Source organism: Rattus rattus, chromosome 3, assembly GCF_011064425.1.
Source record: "Rattus rattus isolate New Zealand chromosome 3, Rrattus_CSIRO_v1, whole genome shotgun sequence".
Lineage (NCBI taxonomy): Eukaryota > Metazoa > Chordata > Mammalia > Rodentia > Muridae > Rattus > Rattus rattus.
Genome location: NC_046156.1, coordinates 96,989,164 through 97,001,242, shown reverse-complemented (window position 1 = coordinate 97,001,242; position 12,079 = coordinate 96,989,164). Strand labels below are relative to the sequence as shown.

At 34.2% G+C, this 12,079-nt stretch overlaps 1 protein-coding gene across 2 annotated transcripts in view; it reads right to left on the bottom strand.

Annotated features, from left to right (window-relative positions):
- Nucleotides 1-1,873: 1,873 nt before the first annotated feature.
- Nucleotides 1,874-12,079, bottom strand: part of Tsc22d2 (TSC22 domain family member 2) — a 45,768-nt gene continuing 35,562 nt past the window's right edge. For both annotated transcript variants that reach the window (XM_032898355.1, XM_032898357.1), the window contains 2 exons: nucleotides 3,633-3,684; nucleotides 1,874-3,003 (listed from right to left, as the gene is read on the bottom strand). In XM_032898355.1, the coding sequence (XP_032754246.1) occupies nucleotides 2,743-3,003; nucleotides 3,633-3,684 (313 nt within the window). In that variant the 3' untranslated portion in view covers nucleotides 1,874-2,742. The remainder of the gene's footprint in view (nucleotides 3,004-3,632; nucleotides 3,685-12,079) is intronic.

Genomic DNA, 12,079 nt, shown 5'->3' with positions numbered 1-12,079 from the left:
AGGGTAGGCAATCAATACAACTTGTGTATCCCAGGGAAGGAATGACTATATAGGACAAGCACACAACTGCAGTTTTTGAACACCGCTCCTTAAGCATCACACCACTAAGCTTGTTTATTAATATTTAAAGCTCTTAATATACACTGCCAGATTTCATTCTGGAGAATACAGAAAAGCCCACCTTATAACATTAATTCCTACTATTTAAAAGCTGTAACTGATTTAAATGATTTGCATTTTTTAGAAGTCAATCCTTTAGGATTTTTTTTTAACCATTTTCTAGGATTTTTGCTCCCTTTAAAAAGATGCGAGTAGTAGCAATTGCTGTCACCATTTTTTAACCTTAGAATATTAATGATTTTCTTGGTGGATACTATATTTTGTTTTTCTATCCCTAGAATAAAAACTCATTTCTTTTTTTCACAAAAACATTTTTTTTCTTTTAAGTGCCAGGCATCAAACAAACAGAAGATCTTGTGCATTCTTGGGCAGCCATCTACCACTTAACTGTCTCCTTTTGCAACCCTTTTCTAACATTCTTTGTATGAAGTACCACACTATTAGCAATGAAGTGGGCATGGAGAGAAATCTTCAGGTTTATATTCCAACAGCAGTTTCACATCCTATCTTGCCCACAGTGGCTCTACTAGAATCTCATTCTGAATCCTTAGGGTTATTACATACTCAAGTCAACATACTTACCTATTCTTTTATGTATTTCTAATATTAATAATTAACATGAAAATTTTGCTTACTGAACATTATTTCTCGTAGCACAACTAGAATATAAAATATTTGGTAATCTCATGTATGTTTCAATTTTATGTCTTTTGTTCAAAGCTAGAATGTTTCAAATAGATAAAGAACATTTAACCTCTTCTAACATGGAGAGCAACTACTGTTTCTCATTAGGACTTAATTAGCTAGAGGGCTACCCATACAGGACATGTTAATTAAGACTTAATTGGCTAGTGGGCTACCCATACAGGACATGTTCATTTCTACAGGCACCTTTCTGAATTCAAGTAAAAGTTTTGGTAGACAAGGATTTCCTATTTATATTGTTAACATAATATGAATATTGAGTACAAATATTGCTCACCATTCTTGTGTTCTTTAAATTACTTTACTTTGAAAATTTAAGAACTATCATTGTCATTAACATCATGGGTGTTCACTTAAGGAATATTTTGAACTGTGAAAATACAAATCTAGTCAAATTCTGAACACATATAGAGCCAAATATTTGAACAAAACTGTAGTTTAATTTCAGAAAATGTGTTAAAATATATATTTTTACATCAATTTCTGACATACACTTAATGTGTTAGTATACACAAAATGATGCTTTCTCTTGAAACTGTATTTATGAAATGTACATTTTAATTTAAATACTCAGTATACACTGCACTTAATCTGCATGTTGCATTTATTAAATACATTAAAATCTGCAATGTAACAAAACGTTTTCTGCATATGAAATTCAAAACACCATTTTAAATGAACAAAAGATGGCTCACTTCATTTTTGTTTCTGTACAACTGGTGCATTGTACACTAGCTCAGCTCCACCATACGACCTGTTCGCTCTTTTTTATTTGACATTGTTCACAGACTAGTACACAGTACAATAAGAGTGCTGGATAAAAACATGAGGTACGAAAGTGGTTCAAAGATTACAGGCCATGCAGATCATGCTAGACAGCAAAGAAAATTGTGACCAAGAAAACACTAAATAAAAATACATAAAGAATGTGCATTATAAAACAAAACAAAACTCCATTACACAGCTTTGCTTCTTTGGTTACAAAGTAGGTTGAACAATTTCACAGCTTTTTTTATTCCCACCCAAAAAAAAAGAAAAAAAGAAAAAAAGAAAAAAAAAAGAAGAAAAAAGAAAAAAAAAAAGTCATACGAAATGTTGAAAAGCAGAGGAATCGTGGCAATTTCTATTAGAAAGTAGAAACAAATGAACAACGTTTTCTTCATGAAAATAGCCCAATTATTATTATATCACAATAACTGGTGACTACCTGTACAGGTGCACTGTGTTTTTCATACTTACAACTATACAAAATTTACATTCAAGCTGGATCTTTACTATTGAAAATAAATACCAACGGTAAATTGCCATTAGTGTTAGAAATGTGCCAGGATTCTTTTGTTCAATTATTGCCTAAACGTTTTTATTTATTAAATGTAATCCTGTCGTTCAATTCCTTTACTGATACTTATAATTATTCAAGAAAATTAAAAAAGTTCTGTGACATTGTTCATGTACAATATGAAAATAGCAGCCCTGTAATAAATAAAACACAAAATAAATGAAAACTTATGTAGGCAAATGTTACTGATATTGAAAGAAAAGTGGCTCTTTAGATGAACTGTTATTTATAATGCGACAGGAAGGCTCAAGGTACATCCATGGGTGGTAAGAAACATGGGAGAGCCACCAAAACTTTTAAAGATCCCACTCATGCGCACATGTAGAATGCAGACTCTGCTTGCTTTAATAAACCCCATCTAGTATTCTCCTCGTGTACTGATGACACAGAAGTGGACATCAACAGTGCTGCATGACATCTTAGAGAGGGAAAGCTCCTGTAGAACGATTGTCTAATACTGAAAAGGCCAAGCACACAGCCGAAGCATGGCTACTTGCTTTCTATAAAGTGGAAAGAACACCAGTGGCACACAAGGAAAGATTGCTTTCAGTTTTTCCTTAGCGAGGCTTAGGAAAGCTTTATGCTGAGGAGACATTCGGCTGCTGTGGAGGTTGCGTTGGCTGAGGAGGCTGTGCTATCATTGCTTGTTGTTGAGAAGTGCTACCAGGGTTGGCCTGTTGGGCTGGGAGTTGGGACAACTGATCATTGTTTGAAAGAGATTTTAACAGTGCATTTTCTCGTTCAAGTAAAGAGTTTCTTTCCACTAATTCTTTTATCTGCTCCTTTAGAACTTCCACTTCTTCTCTTACTGCATACATCAAATGGCTTTTCACCAGATCCTGTGAAGAACAAAATTAGGAACATCAAAAAAGAGTTGAGAAGAGTTAAGAGCTACTTCGTTCTAGGCTATCTGGCCTTATAAATGCTAAATGGTTCCTATATTTTTGTTTTTTAAAAGCGGTTTTCTCCTCTTGCTTTTTAATGTTTCTGTGATATCTAAACAGGGCCTGTGGGAGATGGAGTAGAAAAAGTCTCTTTCTCAGCTAGTACAGAAAGTGCTCCCAAAGTTTAGAGTGAGCATTTTAAAGTACAGGATAAAGACAACAGAGAAGTAATTGGCATTGGGATATTCCAATGCAGAGCTGTCTGATAATAAACTAGTTACAGGAGTATTTTAGAGACTGCAGTGCCACATAGCCTTTCAGATGAAAAGCACACTGCACTGAATTATGTATGTGTTTCCCTCTTATGGTCTGGATCCATGGTGTTGCACAAAGTATGACATGATCAGATGGAAGGACAACTAGTATGTGTGGATTAGAAGCTCTCCATGTTCTAACACTTTCTAAATTTTGATATTATAATAGGCAACTTTTGGCTTAAAGAAATTAGTTTTCTGCTATCTGGACTTAGGAGATTCCATCAGTCTGACCAAGTGAAGTGAAAAGACAACCGGGAACCTACTTACCATTGCTTGTTCTATTTTGTTGTCAATGGCTACAACACCGCCCCCAGATGCACTGGAAAAAATTAGAATATTTCATTAAATTATTCTCAAAACTTTAACCGTCCTTCCAATTCTTAAAATAATGTAAAAAATATTTGCGTTTACCCAATACTAAATGTGATGACTTTAAATATGATTTATTAACTATATTTTTATAATTCAATATTAACTTTTTAACATGAGGATCTTTAGTACATGGCTGTCTTCTAAAATCCTTTATAGTCCCACTATTTATAATTTGTCTATGACATAAATATGTCACTTTAAAACTTACTCCAATTTTAATTAGGAGTTTCTTTTGGGTGGTTTTATTATACTAAAATTTAGATAATGACTTCTATCAATTTTATATTTTAACATCTGGTTTTTAAGTATGTAAGAAGGGCTTCTAAAAAGAACTTGAGGATTTTGGATAAGCTGATTAAAATGGAATTCAATATTCTAGTAGATTATAGGTTACTTGCTGGCAGATATCACCTAAGAAAAGCATGTGTTTTTCCTGAAAATAATTCAGTTGTCTGGCTACTAAGTAGATATCCCAAGTTCAAATACGACCTAAGCATTTATATCACACAGAAGATTAAATAATTGTTCTTTATGATTTATATTCTCCCATTGTTTAAGTAATAAATGTAGCAAGAATCTATGCATACTTTTGTTGGCATTTTTGTAGATTTTTGAAAGACATAATTAAACTTTTTGTATTAAAATAGTCTTGTAAAAAAAACCTGATACTTCTTTGAGTTAACATGAGGTCTTTAAATATAATTTTGGAGTAAGACATTACTAAATATTACTTACAAAGTATATTTACTTGTCAAGAATTTGGGATTTAAAACTTTCTGAAACTATTTTACTTTGAATGGTATGAGCTATTAGTATTTTGTCAGGTTGAGGTTCAGAACCAGTCTTTCCATGTACCTTTTAGATACAATGCAAGTAGGCCTGGCTATCATGCCAGTTTCTGCTACTCATTCATTTACTTAATGTCCCTGGACCTCAGTTTCCCTATCTGTAAAATGAATGGGGTCAGTTCCTAAGCTTCAGTGGACTTGCCTCTTTGGTACTTTCAGCCAACACACAGAAAATGCTGTGTGTCTTTTTGAACACTAACAGTGTACCAGTTAACTTTTTTTTTTTTTTTTTTTCGGAGCTGGGGACCAAACCCAGGGCCTTGTGCTTGCTAGGCAAGCACTCTACCACTGAGCTAAATCCCCAACCCCACCAGTTAACTTCTTGCTGCTGCTAAGAAAGGTTACTGCATACTTTAACCAACACTGAGCTTTCAGTTACTGGAGAAATATGCGCAAAGTAAAAGAAGATTACATGTGACTAAATTACTGACCAACCGTATAATCTGTAAGGCTTTAGTATAAAAAAAAAAAATCACCACAAATAAAGATGGTGACAGGCATTTAAACTAGCACTTGCTTGAGAATCCTAGTTTATATTGTCTACTAATTAAGACTGTTAACTTTAAGTCATTTCATAGTGTGAAAACATCCTATTCCTTTGGTAGATGTGGCTTAATAAAGTATTTTAAAATGTTAACTATAATACCAGTTTTATACATTAACAGCTTAAAAATTTAAAAAGGAGTTTATTATTTCTCTTTCTTAACAATTAAAACAAGTCAATAATGTTTCCAAGCTACACTTTGAATGCTGACCTAACAAATTCTTGTCCTGACTTTGATCTCATTGCAGCAAAAAAGAAATGGATTTACAAGCTATAGAAAGATCATGTTAAAGAAAAGTAGTTTATTGGGTCTCAACATTTCAATTTTGTTGAGCACTGTATTCTAAATAAAATTAAATCACAAATACAATTACTATTTTAATAATAGTCAACAATTTATACTAAGTATAGTTTCTCAAACTAGTATGCACCAGTCATCTAGGGTGGGGTCTAGCATAAAAAGACTGCTGAGCTCTAAACCACACTTCTAACAAGTTCCCAGAAAATGCTGAGCCTGTTACCTGATTGTTTTGAGAACCACTAGCTTATAGTGAATGAAAAGTTACAGAAGAAAGGATAAACAAAACTAAACAAAACTCCAATCCTATTGGGAGGGGGCGGTTTACAGGGTCTTACTATGTAGCCCTTGCTGACCTGAAACTAGGTGAACCAGGCTGGCCTCAAACTCAAGATCTATCTGCCGCTGGCTTCCCAGTGTTGTTGTCAAAGGTATATACCATCACACATAGCAACCAATCCTACTTTTAAAATGGCTTAGTATATGAAATTCTTCATGACTTTGACCTTTGTGTAGATGGCCTCTAATCCTTTTTAAGAATTTCGGTCTTAGGTAATATTTCCAATCTGATACACATGTGTTCTCATGTTTCCTTCACTTTGCAGAAACTGCTTCTGGACCGAGATACCTGTAGTTCCAATTTATGTGGCTTTCACTTGTTCTTTAAGGTGCACAGGGCCATCTCTTTTTGTGCTACCCTTTGTTGTCCTATAGTATAGTCAAGTATTCTATCCCTCTCCTAGCCCAGCAATATGTATACTTTTAATTTTAAATAGTGTAGGAAGATACCATAGCACCATACTAAATTCCTGATCCTTAACAAACTCACTGTGAATTCTGGGAAATCAGTTTATACATCTTTTTTTTTTCCTACCTCCAATAGGCATTTAAGCCTCTGAGGATTAAATGAGTTTAAATGCTATTTTGCATAGTTCCTGGCACAATGAGTGGTCAACACAAGGTAGTAATTGTTTTTACTATACTAAGAGAACTATGGTTGATTTTATTAGATTGAGGTTCTTGCGGGAAGTTCCATTATCTTTAGAGAAGAAGTAAATAGTGCCTTGACACATAAGAGCTCAAATACAATTCTGACAGGAATTAGAGATAATCTGATTTCAAACACCAATTGCTTGTATTAGGAAGCCATGAAAATTCTCTGAATTCAGATAAATTAGTTTTCAAAGTGAAGTTCCTTTTAACCAGTATTAACTGGTTAACACTGCATCAACACTACCTGGGAACTTGCTAGAAGTGGCTATATCTGGATCTGCCCTAGAACTACTGAGTCAGACTCTCCTAGAATGAGAACAGCTAATGTATTTTAATAACCCCTCTGGGTGATTCTGTTAAAAACTTAGGTTTTGGGAATCACCATTTAAATGGCCAGATTTATAATCAAGATACTAACACTGTTGTCTTAAGTGTGGTTTCAAATGAGGTAAATGTTCTCTGTGGTGCTCAGGCCAGAGATTGTTTTCTTTAAAATGATGAATGAAGAAAAATATTTTTCCCTTCAGTTTTTCTTGATTTATACCTTGATTCCTTTTTACTACTACAGCCAGTAATAAACAGTTTCAAATTCTAAGCTCCTCAAGGGAATATTTTGTCTTTTTTGCAATCTGTTCATATGGTTTATCTACCCCTAAAATGTAGTGTTGGAATAAATACGGTGTAAGAATAAACCACGTGCTTTAGATTATGAGGTGGTAGACACACAGACACACACACACACACACACTCACTCAAACTGAAGTCCATTTTAAATCAAGTGCTATAATTACTATCAGAAATACTGAGAAAAAGGAAACGCTCAGAGTCTTCTTGCTTTAAGCTATTCTTGTAAACTAGAAGTGCAAAATGAAGCCAAAAGTTAATTTTCAATTATGGGCAACATCTTTTAGGGGAAAAAAATTCTTGATTAGCATTCATTAACAAGTTAAAAGTTTTAACAAAGACAATGAACAAAAATACAGGATGTTGAAAGATAAGAACTACTGAGCTAGATGCTTAGCCCTGAATTTAATGTTTAAATAAAGTTAATTATAGTTCTAGTCACAGAAAGAGCAGAAGTCAAAGTAACCATGCCACATTAGGTAGTGTGCCTTTTCATGATGATCTACTTCATCCCAGCTAGCTCCTACCAGCTGCTTTTCTTCCCAGGTTTTTCTTATTCTTTAGCAACTGGTCATGATCAAGTATGTGTAGCTTTATCAAGAAGGTAAGAAGGCAGAAAGAAACCTGGACTTTACAAGTGAAATGAGTGAAGACAATGTCATCTAATCTGATTTCACTCTTTAAATGACATGAGAAGTACCTTTGCTTAATCTATAATAAAGTAGACTGCCATGGAGTAGTTACCTGTCTAAAATAAGAACAGAACCAAAAAAGAACAATGCAAACATATTTCTCCAAGTGAACATAGTTCTTTGACACACAAAAGCTCAAATGCATTCTGACAGTAATTAGAGATGACAGTAATTTGATTTCAAGCACTAATGGTTTGTATTGAGAAGCCATGAAAATTCTCTGAATTCTGATAAACTAGTTTTCAAAGTGAAGTTCCTCTTAACTAGATGCAGCAACACTACCTGGGAACTTGCTAGAAGTGGGTATATCTGGATCTGCCCTAGAACTACTGAGTCAGACACCCCTGGAACAAGACAGCTAATGTATGTTAAAACCCCTTCCAGTTTCAGGTCTTTTCAATGTCTAAATGCTAATGAACAAAATGATAAAGCAAAGGAAGTTTATGACAATTCATTTTATGGCAGGCCTATAACTATCAATAAGCCTGGGCAATATTCACATTGTATTAAGTAAGGAAACTAACATGCTATGGTAGAATTCAAACCTAGACCTAATTTTAACATCTACAGCTTTTCTTCCTGAGAAAGACTGAAAGAAAGCACCTGTCTATAGTGACCTAAATAAATCTTGAACTGTATGTTAAAGAATGCTTTAAATAAGCACTAAGTGTTAGCTGTGAAACTGAGCATGGATCCAAAGATTAAGCAGTGTTTATAACATGTTATTTATCTTATCTAGCACATTCCCAGAAGTAGTTCCACTCTCAGAATAAGGGAGGCAACTTCTTAGAAAAGGCATTTATTTGCTCAATGATCTTTGGACAGTCAGTAGTCTGCCTATTTGCTAGGAACTAAAAAGTTCTTGTCTGTCATAGTTAATATATTAAAATTCTATGTGTCTGTAAATCGAAAACTATACAAAAGTTTCCCTGTTTTTACTCAAAGATCCTTCAAATTTTTTGTTAAGTCACACTCACAGTGACACAAATACAGTAAAGGAACTTCTTAAATTACAGAATTAAATCTTCTGTAATATGAGTCAATTACTTTGAGTAGTCAATTCTAATTCTTTATTCCTAAGCTCCCTTCTGCAAACCAGGTAAAAGTGACTCTTCCATCAATCATGATAGGAGCTAAATCCTAAACCCCTCAGAAATCATATGCTGCTTACAGTAAATTATTTATCAGCTTTATTTCTACCATTTCTCAATAGAAGAGATATAACAATAGCATTATTACTAAAACATTAATTGAAACCCAGGTAGCAGTTTGCCTGTCTTTTAAGAAATGCAGTTATTTAAGAGAGATAATAACAACTGTAAGTTGCTGATTCAAACTAAGTCTAATCAACATAAAGTTCTACAAAACTGAAGGTTAAATATACTTAAATACTTAAAAATTATTTCTTAAGATTATAATTACACCATTTCCTCCCTCCTTTTCCCCCTTCTTAAGCCCGCCCCACCCCCTGCTCTCTTCCAAATTCATGGCCTCTTTTTTATTTATTTTTGTTGTTGTTGCTGTTGTTTTTCAAGACAGGGTTTCTCTGTTTAGTCCTGGGTGTCCTCCACCTGACTCTTGCCTCTTGAGTGCTGGAATTAAAGGCATGAGCCACATGCCCAGCTTAATCATGGCCTTTAAAAAAATTAATGTTGTTACATACAAAGATACATACACACAAACATAATTCTAAGTACAACCTTTGTAGTCCATATAGTTTTGCTTGGATGCATGTTTTCAAGGCTTTCTGGTATTGGGTAATCGTGTGCTCTTCCCATGGAAGATTATTTCTCCAAATTCACAAGGGCCTAAAATACTTACAGTTTAACAGTTAAGGGCAATTAATTCTCCCCTCCCCTGAAAGGAGTCCAAAGAAATAAAATTCACATAGAACTAATCTCTAGGCAAATGCAAATCTTAATTTCCTGTCTTAAGAAGAAAATCTTATGGCTAAGTGATTACAGTGCTTATCTAACCTATGTCAAGTCCTTGGTTTATCCCTAGAAAAACAAAACAGAGTGAACATGCACATGCACATACACACCCACACAAAAACACACAGATTGAGGGGTAAATTAAGCTAAGCATTCATAAATTCTACTAATATAAAACAAATAATGTGTTTAATTTAATGATTAAAAGCTCCCAGAAAAATGTTCAACTGAGATTTTCATTAGTAGTGACCTAAAGTAAGAAATGGGGCGGGTTGGGGCTTTAGCTCAGGTAGAAGTGGCCTAGCAAGCACAAGGCCTAGTTCAGTCCCCAGCTCGAAAAAAAAAAGAAAAAAAAAAAAAAAAAATGGGCAGGTTTTAATATGTGATCTCACTCTGCATCCCAAACTGACTTCAAACTTATGATCCTCTTCCTTCAGTCTTATAAATACTGCGATTACAAACATGTGCTCCCATCCCTGGATCACAGTTAAGTGATTCTTTTTTATAGCTATTATTTATCTTGAGCAAGCAGATATGAAGGCTATTATAAGTTTTAGGTGTTATTATTTTCTCAAGTAACCAGAGTTAACAAAGATGTAAATGCTTTTCACAAGGAACCTTTGAGGTAAATATTTATGCAAAGACTGATATTCACTGTTAGCATTTTCTATAAAAATTTTGTTCACTAATCCTTCACTTTCTTTTTTAGAAAATTCATCAGCTAATTTTAGGTCAAATTCCTGGCCAGCCCTTGGTCCTGCTAATCCCCCAGTGGAGGGGATTGTTGGGGCAAGCAACGGAAAGGTAGTAGCTGGGTGGGAACACCCTCATACAAGGGAGGCATGGGGATGGGATAGGTGTTTATAGACAGGAAACACGGGAAAGGGGATAAGATTTGAAAATGTAAATAAAAAAAACCAAAAAAAAAAAAAAATTCCTGACCAGAAAAGCAAATGTTTAAAAGGAGAAAAGGAGACATATACCTATGTTAGGTTCCTAGTGTAGATATTAATATAGTCACAGAAGATTATTCATGGAAGACACTGGTGAGTTCACAAATCTCCTCTGTGAAATTTCTTATAGTAAAAATATTAAAGACATTCATATGGTAAAAAATAAATTGTATATATACATATATGTGTATATATACATATATATATATACATATATATATATATATCAATTCAATGTTCCTTCCTTAATTTAGCCCCCTTTTGTCTAAAGTCAACTATGTAATTTATATTAAGGGGTTCATAAAAAACTTTTAACAGTCTAATTATGTCTGAAACATAAAGAAAAGCGAAAATATGTCTTTTATAAGTTTCCTATATATAAAGTACTTAGAGCTATCTGAAAGATTCTGAGCCTAACAGAAAGAAGAATTCACATAGACAGCTTACAAAAATATTTGAAAGGCAAGACTGGTCTACATGAGACTGTTTCCCAAAACAAAACAAAACAAAGAATGTGGACAGGCAGGCAGGCAGGCACAGGCACACGCACGCACACACCAACACAAAGAACAAAAACCAGAAGACATGAAAAAAATCATAACATAATGTTTTTCAATTCAGACACTCAACCCAATTTTCCCTCTCCTTTATTTATTCACTGTTTGAACCAGTATTCCTATATCTAAAAATTTATCTCTCAGGTACAAATACAGCACATCTAACTTACAAGGCCACTCATTACAGCACTTTTATTCACTTATTTGAGATTTTATGTTTACTTTATGTGTATGAGTATGTACACAGTGCCTGTGGAAGCTCAAAGAGGGTGTCAGATCCCTGGGACTGGAGTAACAGATGTTGTGAGCTACCATGTAGGTTCTGGGAATCAAGACAGGGTCCTCTGAAAGAGCAGCCAGTGCTTCTCCAGGCACTATAGTACTATTTTAACAGTAAGAGTTCTATCAGTGGAAAAATGGTTAAATAACAGCTGAATGGTATTCATCTCTAAAAAAGCAAACACGGAGAAATGTTTTTCTCACAGCATAGCAATATATTTAACTGAACAGTACATATCTCTGGGTCAGGGGGTGTTTTTTTTATTTACTTAGGAGGGGACAATGTACAGAAGAACATCTTTAAAATTATTGTGTGTAAAATATATTATCACATACACAAAGAAGTGATATATCTTGTATATGCTGTGCAAATGTACAAAGAACCCAAATAAACATACCCACACAAACTAAGAAGGTGCATGTCTGGAAAGGTGGACAAATGGAGAACAGAGATAGATGACTAGTTTCAGTATATGTTGAAGAATATAGGAAAAACATTCAAAAATGACTTAATTTACCTTGTGTAGCATAAATGTAAGACATGAGTCGATGGCTACAGAAAAAACTAGCGGGAAATGGGGAAATGATGGAAGGAAAGGAGGAGCTATTGAGTCTATTGT